This window comes from Rhinolophus sinicus, linkage group LG12, assembly GCF_036562045.2.
Source record: "Rhinolophus sinicus isolate RSC01 linkage group LG12, ASM3656204v1, whole genome shotgun sequence".
Classification (NCBI taxonomy): Eukaryota; Metazoa; Chordata; class Mammalia; order Chiroptera; family Rhinolophidae; genus Rhinolophus; species Rhinolophus sinicus.
This window is the reverse complement of record NC_133761.1, coordinates 29,632,806-29,644,820: the sequence shown is the minus strand read 5'-3', so window position 1 is coordinate 29,644,820 and position 12,015 is coordinate 29,632,806. Positions and strand designations below refer to the sequence as shown.

General features: G+C 37.7%; 1 protein-coding gene across 4 annotated transcripts in view; it reads left to right on the top strand.

The window, feature by feature from the left end:
• The window catches only part of GRHL2 (grainyhead like transcription factor 2), a 151,293-nt gene that overhangs the window by 75,802 nt on the left and 63,476 nt on the right, over positions 1-12,015 (top strand). For all 4 annotated transcript variants that reach the window (XM_019754156.2, XM_019754155.2, XM_019754154.2 and 1 more), the window contains exon 8: positions 10,897-10,991. In XM_019754156.2, coding sequence (XP_019609715.2) covers positions 10,897-10,991 — 95 coding nt within the window. The remainder of the gene's footprint in view (positions 1-10,896; positions 10,992-12,015) is intronic.

Here is a 12,015-nt window from a genome sequence, read left to right as displayed (position 1 = left end):
TAGACGCTGAGCCTCTTGAGTAGAGAGAGTATGTTTTTTTTTTAAACCTTTGTATACCCAACACTCAGTACAGAGCCTGGCACAGAAGGGATGCTCAGCTGGTGTCAACTAGTTGATGACCAAAACCCCATGTGTGGTTTTGTGTATTTAGCTAACACAGTAAGCAGGCACATGTTTGCTAACTGGGAAATCAGGCTGGGGTCTTGCATTCTCTTCCAGGCTGAATCCATTTTGGTCATATTTTTCTAGATGCGAGGGGGCTAAATGTGTATTTGGTACTTTGCTTTGTTATATTTTAAATATTACTTTATTATCCTATAGCCCTTTTGATGAAACTTGTTTAACAACTCTTAAGACTTAATTAATTGCTTGCATAAAAATATTATATTACACTAGAAAACTGGGAGATATGACTCATTTTTAATTTAACTAGAAATTATTATGATCTCCCTGAAATAAGCAATAGGAAATTGTTTAAAAGCAAATTTTCCAAAACAAAAAAAAGGCAGCTGGGTTTGAAAATTAAATATTACAATTAATGTGGTCCTTTACCATTTTTCTTCATTGTTCCTAGGAAGTGTGTTTATCTAGTTCCAGGACATTATTGTTTAATAACCTTTTCTGGTTAAAGAGTTTTCCTCCTGCTGACAATTTTAAACCTTGAGTGGTTAATCAGAAGGAATGTTACATAGAGAATAGTGGAAGACCCCTCTGAGAATCTGTTTTAATGAGAAGGTAAAACGGTCCCATAAACAGGTACTGGTTTAGATTATGAGCTTTCAAAATTAACACATACACACACACACACACACACACACACACACACACACACATGCACACACACGAGAGAGAGAGCGAGAGAGAGAGAGAGAGAGAGAGAGAGGTAACTAAAACCATTTCATAGAGCCATCATATTTAATACTGTAAAATTCTTTATTTCTTGTATTCCATTTTTTTTTTTTCCACATTACGGTACCACATTGTTTTTCCTCTAATTGGTTGGTAGGACCTTTTCTATATGTTTAGCTACACAAGAACATGCTTTCATCTCAAACACATCATCTATGCTTTTGTTTGATTTCGTGTTTGCTTGCGGCCTAATTTTTTTCTTTCTTCAGAGATGCATTTAATGAAACCTCAAATAACCCAATGGTCTCACATTTTTAAATATTATTTGATTAGCTTAAAATATTAGAAAATATCTGGAGATACAGTCTGAGAGTTTCATGAGACTCATCTATTTATTGAACAAAACTACAGAGCTGGTCTTTTTCAGCCGTCCTCCAGCATTTCACTGTGCCTTTCAACAGAAAGAAATTTATGGTCTTCTCAGTACCCCCAAGTGTGAAATTAGACAAATCTAAAGTTTTTCTTCTTTGTTTACAAAACCTAAAACTTGCCAAGGGAAAGTTTTTCCAAAATTAAATCAAGCTCTTTGAGGTTGCAGAAGCCAAAATATGGTGAAGCTAATCTGACGAAAGTTCTTTGAACAGGCTCCAGGAATGTGGAGCCGCCACTAGTTTTTCTGCTCTTGAAAAGACAAGTATTGAAATAACTGAGTGCTAAATAAATGGGCATCTCGTCATTGTGTGACAATCCTGTGAGGTAGGTGCTGGTTTTCTCTCCATTTCACAGATCAGGAAACCAGCTTAGAGAGCTTATGCAGCTTTTCTGAGGTGGCTGCTGATTCAGTTGAACTCTCACCAACAGTCCCCAGATGCTGCGGTCAGCATTACAAAGGAAAATAGTGAAGGCAGCAACAGCTTCCCTCCTTTGAAGGACAAATTTACCCTCTTGAAGAAGTATACCCTATTTCCCCAAAAATAAGACCTAGCCAGACAATCAGCTCTAATGCGTCTTTTGGAGCAAAAATTAATATAAGACCCGGTCTTATTTTACTATAAGACCCGTGTCTTATATAAGATCCGGTTCTTACATTAATTTTTTTCTCCAAAAGACGCATTAGAGCTGATTGTCCAGCTAGGTCTTATTTTTGGGGAAATATGGTAGTTAACAGAATTAGAATTTCAGTTTTTTAAATAATATCTACATCCTCTAATAATTGATGGAAAATAAACAGGAATAGCACAATAAGTAATTCAAATAGCAGTTATTGCAAAAATCATTCACGTAACAAACTAGAATAGCCAATGCAATCTCCCCACACCCCAGCCCCCCATCACACATTTAACAGACTTACCTTCCTATGTGTGTTAACCAGTTTTCTGTGTGATTGGGTGGCCAGGGGCAATTGGGGAGGTTGAAAATAGAGGTTAATCTGAATGGAACTTGAGCAGCTGAAGGGCTTGTGCTTGTGGTTCAAATGAAGTAAAAGATAATCCATGTGAGGATTTACAGTTCTTGTAACGTGTCTGTGACCTGCACCTCCAATTACTTACAGCCATTTCTTTTGTTTGAATCTGTTCAGTCTGCAACTCAAAATACAGTTATATGTGTTTGGAAATCATTTCTGACACTAGAATTGGTCTTTGAGAGACTATTGAATGTTTTATCATAGAACAGCAAGTCTCAAGACTTACTACTACTAATAAAGTAACATCATTTGAGAAAGAGTTCAATTTTTTTTTATAAATTAGTGTTGGTTTAACTGGGAAGTATTACAGTTTCTGGAAATATTATCTGGGGTGGGAAGAGGTTAGGAACTGTTGTTCTACAAGGAGGGAGCCCTGTTTGTAGGTCTGAGATGATTACAGCTTATTAGATGCTTCAGACAGTAACTTCTATTCCTAAGTGCCCATAACTTTTCGTCCCCACACCTACCGTTAAGACGGTTAGCATATTAAATAACAAGAGAAAGAATGGAAAATTAAAATAAAACGTGACTAGTTCATGCAGTGTACAAGAATAAGGTATTTACCAAAGTGCTAGCCGTGTCTTTATTCATTCAACAAACTGTCAGAAAGTTATCAGGCACTGTTTATTTATTTATTTAAATTATTTTTTAAATTTTTATTGGGGAATATTGGGGAACAGTGTGTTTCTCCAGGGCCCATCAGCTCCAAGTCATTGTCCTTTAATCTAGTTGTGGAGGGCACAGCTCAGCTCCAAGTCCAGTAGCTGTTTTCAATTGCAGGGGGCGCAGCCCACTATCCCATGAGGGAATTGAACCGGCAACGTTGTTGAGAGCTCGCGCTCTAACCAACTGAGCCATCCTGCTGCCCCTCCAGAAGTTCAGCGGCAGCTCGTTGTCTTCAGTGTAGTTGTGGAGGGTGCAGGTCACTGTCCCACGTGGGAATCGAACCAGCAACCCTGTTGTTTGTTCAGAACTGTTTGTTCAGCCATCCGGCCGTCCAGGCACTATTTTTTCAGAGACCAAATAGTTTGAAGAGACAAAATAGATTGAAGGTAAATCTCAGTGAGTAACATAGATGAATGAGAAGAGCTTAATTTTAAGCCCATCAAGTTGATTTAAATTCAGAGCTAGAAGCCACCCATGGTGCATATATAGGCACATAAGCATGTGTGCTTATGTGTCTACACATAGGTCTACACATGTGTCTAAACTATTGTGAGTTTGAAATCAAGTTTACAGGTCAGGACCAGCATTTTTTAAAAAATGAAATCAAATAGAATTAAAAATACTAACATACATGGAACACAGTAACGCATTGCAATGTAAAATGCTTTTCTTACTCTAAGTTTATGCTTAATACAATGGAAAGCTATAACATTGGCCTATACAATTCCTTCTCTAGAAACAGAAAGGTGAATCAAACACAAATAAAATGGCAACTTTAGCCTAAAGGGAAAATTCCAAGAAAAATCCCATCTTAAATGATATCTGTGAGGGTATGACAATAAACCATGGAGAGTAAATACTAATGATAGTATTAATTCCTGCTTTGATATTGAAGAGTCGCATTCTATGAGTCACAAATTATGTCTTCACAATTTCAGCCATCATTGTTCCAGATTATGTATGGAAAGGTGCTCATTTGAAAGGTTGTGTATCACAGAAATCAAAGGGCTCTGTCTTTGTATGTAGACAGAACTCCTGAGGTTCTAGCTTGGCCCCTTAAAAACTAAGTGACTGTCAGGGAGGGGAGGTACTTAACACATTTGCTTGTTTCCTATTCTACAAAGTAGGATTAATTAAAAAAGCTACTGATCAGAATTGTCCAAGGTAATGTTTGTGAAGTATATATATATTTAGCACACACTCGGCTCTCAAAAACTGGTGCTGTTCCTATTATTTGCTCAGGGGCCAGGACCAAATGATGGAAATACATTTAGTGCCTCTAAAAATCAGCTCAAGTGTCAATACACTTGAGGAAACCCAGGTTACCTCGGACTTGGGAAAAGCATTATAAAGGAAATACCTCATTAGAGTTCTTGTGAGTCATTCAGGTTTTACCGTAAGAAGCTGCTGCTTTGATTTTGAAAAACAGAAAAAAAATCTCAGAACTTACTGGGACTAAGGTTTATTTATTCTACCCATTTCAAGTCAGAGCGAATCCTCCTAGAATGGCCCTTGATGGTTTCCTGACTTTGAGCTGATCCTCTTTGACCTTTGCAGACAGAGGGGAACAGAGGTTTGAGGACAGATGAGATGGGGGAGATAGGGCCCAGTGTTGTTCCCAACATGCCCTGGGGGACTAGCAGGGTCTGTTGTCTTAGATATTGTCTCTCTTTTGTAGATGAGGAAATATAAGTTCAGAGAGGTTCCATAACTCACTGAAGGTTGCAGGGCTTGGTGAGAGGAGGACGGAAATTAAATTCAGGTCTGTGTGTCTCCATCACCAGTGTCCTTTCTTCCTGTGCTTTGGGTGCTGCCCTATAAATGGATTCCTTGTATATCCTGACCCCAAATATACAAACTACACTGAGTTCTTAGCTTTAAAAACAAAAATCTTCGGCGGCCATGTATGCACACAGAATTAGCGGTAGTGCCCTGAGCTGTTTTCAGCATTCCAGGTTCATTATTTCACTAGTCCAGACAGAATCTACACCTTTTAGAAGAGAAGCAATTTTTGTATTAATTATACCACTCCTTTTAATCTCCAACAATATATACAAAAATAATTAAAAGGGGGTAGTTATAATTTACCAAGCATGTGAAACTTAATTAAGGTGAAAGAATTCAAAGTTCCTTTGATGGCAGTCCAGAATCACACTTACACAGACAACCAGTTTGAAGAAAACTCAATCTACAAAAGTCTACTAATAGACTACTGATTATATGCAAAAAATAAAAAAGATAACAAAACAATTTAACATCCTGCTGTCCATGGCAGTTAAAATAGAATCCAATCCCCTCATTTCTGTGCAGAATGTAACTTGCCAGAAACACGCACAAAAACATTGTACACTCACCTATGCTCTGCTGCCCTTTGCTGAAATACTGTAAGATTTATCCTCATCCCCCTCCCCGTTTCCTCAGAAGGGCTAACTTTGGAACTTTTCTTTCAGTCTTCATGGTGCCTACAAGATATGGAGATATTTTCTGTGCTCCTCTCCAGTGCAGCAACCCAGCTTTGCCCTCCTTTGTCAAAGAATTTGCAATCATCCTAAAATGTCTAGTCTCTCTGCCTCGTTGAACTTTCCTCAGCACTTCTCTACCATCTAGTTGCCATGCAGGGTGTGCTGATTTTTCTCTGTAAGGTGTTAATATCTGGTGACAATTTATTGTTTGATTTGCAAGATAAATACAGGCAGTGGTTAAAAGTTTGGCTTTGGGCACCAGACAGACCCGGATTCAAATCACAGGTTGGCCTATTACCAGCCATGTGATTTTCTACAGCAGCAACTTCTCTATAGGAGGAATTACCTTACAGAGTGGTTGTAAGGGTTAGATTTGGTAACCTTGGTAAAAGGTCTGGCACTTAGTAAGTTCTCGGTTTGTGGCTGTTATTAATATCCCAAGAATATCTGCATTTTAATATCAGGAGATGACAACGCCCTTCGCTCAAAGGGATGAGTGTGTTAGGATGGTATACAAGCAGACTTCTTGGAGCAGGTGGTACTCAGGTCTCACCATATAGGTAACTGCCTGATGCCCGTATATGTGGTGTTTGTTTCCACCCGATAGGGGTAATCTTTTAGGAAGAAGAACAATCTGTCACATGGCCTTCACTGATGGTGTAGGACCTCAACGACAGACATAGTGCTTTCTAAGACCATGTGTGGAGTGAACCAAATGCACCCAAAGGATTCAATCATTTCAGTTTGCCATAGAATAGTGCTACCCAAAGTGTGGTCTGCAAAAGGGCAGCATCACCCCACCTGGGAGCTTAGAAGGCAAATTCTTTGCCACATCCAAGACCTACTGACTCTCTGGAAGTGGGCCTAGACAGCTGCATTTTACCAAAGCCCCACAGATGATTCTGATGCACCCCAACATTTGAGAAGCACTGTTATAAAACATTCACTCGGGCACATAAGGTACAGGAATCCAGACTCATTCTACCTCTTTGGGGGGCACCCCAAGATGCCCTAGAAGACATATATGGCTGTGCTTTCCTGTACTCCTCACTCTGGCACTCCAAGGACACACACGGTCTTAGAGAGCATCCTGGAAAGTTTAGTTATATCGCTGGCAACATGGCATTAACAATGAGATCAACTTTGTTTTTATTTCATTAGACAGACTCCCATTTCTTCTTCCTACGGTTTCATTCTTCCTGATGCTTTAAACGAGTTATGTACTTCAGGGTTGTCTCTTTCTGTACAAATTACTAATATTAATAAGAACTACCTTTAACTCAGATTCAATTGGCATACATTTTTTAGAAACCAATTTCAGCCAATTATAATTTGGTTCCATCATGCTGTTTTTTGGAAACATTTCAGCCATTTTCCTCTTTATCTCCTCTGCCTCACCAAGTAGATGTTAGTGTCATATAGATATTTACAAAACAGTGTACGACACATGTAGCTTTTATGGTGTCTCATCATTTTTTAAGAAAAAACAAGCCCAATCAAAATGTAACATTTTCACAAATAATGTCCTTTCTAATTCTTTTGAAGTGGGGTGAATATTTTTCAGCTATGGTGCCATCATGTAAAAACAAGCCATTCACTAAAAGCCCATGACTTCCGATCATAAGGGGGAATCCCAGATGCAGGGGATTAAACGGTGACCCTCAAGAATGATACATCCATATTCTAACTTCGAACCTGTATCTATGACCTTATTTGGGAAAAATGTCTTTGCATGTGTAATTAAAGATCTCAAGGTGAGATTATCCTGGACTAGGGTGGACCGTAAATTCAATGACAAGTTCTTAGCAGAGAACGGAGCAATAGACACAGAGACACAGAAGAGAGCAGCATTTGAACACAGAGGCAGCGATTATAGTGAGGTATCTCCAAGCCCAGAGACATCACGGATCACTAGCAACCACTGGAAGCTAGGAGACAGGCACCGAACCAGTTATTCCCCAGAGCCTCCAGAAGGAACCAACCCTACCGACATCTTGGTGGGGAACTTTTGGCTATAGAGCTGTGAGAGAGTAAATTTCTGTTGTTTTAAGCCTCCAACATTGTGGCAGCTCTAGGAAACCAAGTTCATCACACCAGCTCATTACAATACCTTTTACTGGCTGCAAATGTCAACATTTACAAAATTTGGGTCTGAGACACTTGCTTGAGGAACTAAGTTAAGGAAGGCTTAAAACCAGGTTGTTGAATTTCTATTTTTACACCATAGGTCATAAGCCCTCAAGCAAACAACACTTATCAAAGGGCATTAACACAGTTTTCAGAGCAGGAGACACATCTATTAGCATTTTATTTATTGGACAAGTATGCCTGTGGACCAGGCAACATCAGTATGCATAAGCTGTTTAGTCTTTTAGGGAATTTAGTCATGAAGAGGTAGTAGAGCTATTTTACCATCTGTAGGTAAATGGCTTAGAGACTAAAAACAAAGGATAGAGACGAATAGGCATTTCTTGTATTGCAGAAGATTAGAGAACAGTGTGACATCAGTCTCTTAGGTATATTTTTTGTTTAGAATGTCTGTGGATTCGTTCATTCACTTATTCATTTATTCAGCTACCTTCTGGAGTGTGTCTTGTCTGTATGATGATAAGCACTGAGAGAGCAGCAGTATTTAAGATAAGTTCCTTGCCCTTCTATAGCATATGGTGATAAATAAGTAAATATATAAAATATTGGTATGTGCTATGAAGGCAATAAACAGATAATGTAGCCACCCAATAAAAAGTAGCCTCATCAATCTTTTTTGTTTTATATTTGGCATAAAAAATAGATTAAACATAATCTGTTGTTTATATAAATAAGTAGACAAATAGTGTTGTTTATTTACTTGTCAATGTATTTATATTCTGTCTCCTTCTGGACTGTAAGATTCACAAGACCAGGACCTAGTCTTATTCTATGCTGTTTCCCGAGTGTGAGGACACTTATCTGGCACCTAGCAGGCATACAGTAAATACTAGTTTCATACATTTTTTGATTGAGTAAGTGAATATGATAGAGAGAAGGTGACGAGACCCTGTGCAAGATTAGGGCACCCAGAAAGCATTTTATTTGTATTGGTATTGCATTTGTTTTAAAAACTCCTTTTCTTTTCTGAGCTAGTACATTTTTTTCAGGTGAGAAAATCTTCAGGTGCAGAAGCTATGGAAAAAATAAAACCTTATAATGCAGTAACTTAGGACATCAAGCATAAGTGTTGGACCAAACCACTTTGGTTTGTCTTTATTTCTAGATATATTTGCTTTCTTAATTTATGATTGACCTAAAGGGGTTTTTTTGTTTGTTTTTAAGTCTTACTAAAGACTTAAAAACAAAATTGCAAGACTATCTTTTAAAACAAACACCTATGAAGAATCAGGGAACTCAATTTCTTTAAATTCAGTGGTCTGCTTTGCTTTTCAGATTTTTTATAGATTGGCTGGCCTGCTGGTTTGCATTTAAAATCATGCACTGGTTTGCATTTAAAATCGTCCCCAATACAGTCATAAAGCCTTATTCTATATTTGTAGATTATAAAATGGTTTTCTTTTGCTTTCTATTTTATCTCTTAGCTTTAAATATTTACTTTAAAATCAGTAAGAAAATTTGAACACCTTAAGAGAAAAATGAGCAAAGGACAAAACAAGAAATTTGTTGGATAAATGAATAAAAATAGAAACAAAAGAGAAAGAGTATAAAGAAACACCAAGAGCCAGAAAGCAAGCAAAAGAGGGTTCTACCTCTTTAGCAATCAAAGAATTGCAAATTAAAATACGTTAGCATGTTTTGCATATCAATTTGGGAAGAAATAGGAACTCATACACTTTTATTGTGAATACAAATGGTTTCAACCTTTCCAAGGACAATTTGACAAAACAAATGAAAAGCCTTAAGAATAGATTTGCTGTTGACCTATAAATTTCACTTCTGAGAATGTATCATAATGAAATAATTAAGTAATTAAATGAAGTGACATTTAAGGTAGGAAAGTATTGGACGTCATTTAAGTGGTCAACAGGAGCAAAATCAAGTTATGGCGCTTTATTGTAATTCAATGTAATAGTGTTTGGCCATTAAAAGTATTTTTCACAAGTTTATTTATTGACATAGTAGGAGGAAAAAGCAAATTAAAAATAATTGGTACAGCACTGTGTAAAAATATTGACATATTTTGGAAAAAGAGAGAGAGACACATAGGAAAAATGAAGAATATACAGATGTGTTTTAGTGGTTGTGGGTGAGTAGATTGTGGCTGCTTTTAAACATTTTTCTTGCTTGTTCATGGTTCTGACTTTCCTATGGTATACACACTAGATTTTATAGTAAAGTGTGTTTGCTTTATTTAAAATGTAAAGGTATATAGTTTTGCTTTAAAGTTTCCCTGGGGAAACCAACAGATACATGGACAAAGGGCACGAACAGGCAGTTTATATAAGGAGACATCTGGTTGGCTATACTGGATGTGAAAAGATGCTTGAACTCATAGCGATAGAAGAAACACAAATATAACATCATTAGGATACCACTTTGTACTCATGGGATTGGCCAAAAAAGTAGAAATTTGATGAGAAAGGGGAAATAGAATTCTGGTTGGAGTCTAGAATGATATGACCTACTGTGAGTCTGGAGGGCCATTCTGGAGAGCACATCTAAGTAGGTTTTTCTGTGACCAAGCATCAATCAGGGCCCAGTAATAAGGAGTTTTATTAAAAAACAAAATCAAACTGGCTTTGTTTTATTATGGATTATTATGAAATTATTATTATTATTATTATTGAATTTGTTTTATTACACAGGCAGATTAACACAACTCATAAGACTACATCTCAAACATGTTAATGGCTATTGTGTTTATGGAGGCAGATAATGGGGATAGAAAGAATAAATAAATATTACATACATAGAGAAATAAAGAAGAGAGGGCCTTAAATGGACAGGTGGTGGTAGTGAGCTGAGTATGATTATCTCAACTTTCTGTAGCCAAGTCCAAAAAGAAGTAAAAAATAAATTTTGCAGCATTCTCCTGGAATTTCTTCACCGAAGTCCTAATGACATTACATAGCTGTTAAACACAATATTCTGTTCTACAAAACAATCCCTATGGGATATTTTGGTACTTCCAGCAAAATTAAGTGGCAGGAAAGTGAATCGGAGAGGAACGAGGGACTCGGGAAGAAAAGAAAATGATAATTTTGGAAACCTAGTTAAAAAGGAAACTAATGAACAAATCAGTTAGGAACATTGCTTCACCTAGATTTACTCTTTTAATCGAGGAACATGCTTACATTCTTATAAATATTATAAAAGAATAGCAAACATAAATCTTTAACTGTTGCCATAGAGACAGCCAGAAGAAGAGGCAGTTTCCATTTCCCCGTTGGAAAATGATAATTCAATACATGTCACCGAGTAACTCTTACTCTTTTAAGACCTTGTTCTTTCTTAATGTTACAGCTGATTACAAGGAGAGCTTCAATACCATTGGAAACATTGAAGAGATTGCATATAATGCTGTTTCCTTCACTTGGGACGTGAATGAAGAGGCAAAGGTGAGTGGAAAAGGAGCATTGATTCATTGTTCAGACCTTTTAAATAATGTCCTTTCTCTGTGGATGATTTTTTACAAAGCATTTATAGGTAGGAAAGGATGTGTTAACTTGAGGACAATAGGAAATGAGCCTGTTATCTTTCTCAAGAAGTCGCTCACATTCAATCATGAGCAGCTAAATTGCCTTTGGGGGGTAAAGAAGAAAAGGGAGTGTACCTGTTCCTCTCTGGCCTCGTGCAGAATGTCCCAAGCTACATGTCCTTCCCAAACCTTCCAGACTCCATTTCAGTCCTTGGTGCTGGTCAGACGAGGCCAGAAACCCTTTTCTACCTGCACTGCAGATTTCTTCCAGTCTTTCTCTAACGGCTGCCTTCCTTAAAGGCAAGACAATTCAGAGCTAATGTCTTCATAGGTATGTGACTGGGCATGCCTCCTGACCCCAGGACTGCTTGGGGTATAACCTGGAGGGAGGGGGCAGGAAGCAGGGCTGCAGGTCTCTTAACTTCTGTGACCTTGAGCCAGTTTTTTCTTGACGGCCTAAGCTTTTTCTCTTTCTCTCTGATGCCACTATAGTTAAGAAGGGCAACGGTAAAATCACCACCAGCAAGGTGTGCCCTGAGGTTAGATGTCCACTGTTGCACTGGTATGGGTAAAAAAGTGAGACTCTTTGATACTTGATTTGCCTTCCAGCCACGAGTCTCTGACTTTATGAAAACTCCAAACTTTTCTGCTCTGCCCATTCTTCTTTCTTTTTTTTTTTTAGGCATGCTGCCTTATTGGTTTTTAGGCAGCTTGCTTTCTTTATTAGTATTATTTTTTAACAGTTTTAAAATTAGTTTCAGGCGTACAAAACAATGTAATAGTTAAACATTTATCATTTATATTCCTCACACGATGATAACCCCCTCCCCCATCTTCTACCCCTCTGACATACACTCTTCTTTCTGTGTTCCATATTTCTGATTCTTGATCCTTATTTTGCTCTAAAGAGAAAGTTCCAGATGAAACCTAAGCTTGTTTTCTAC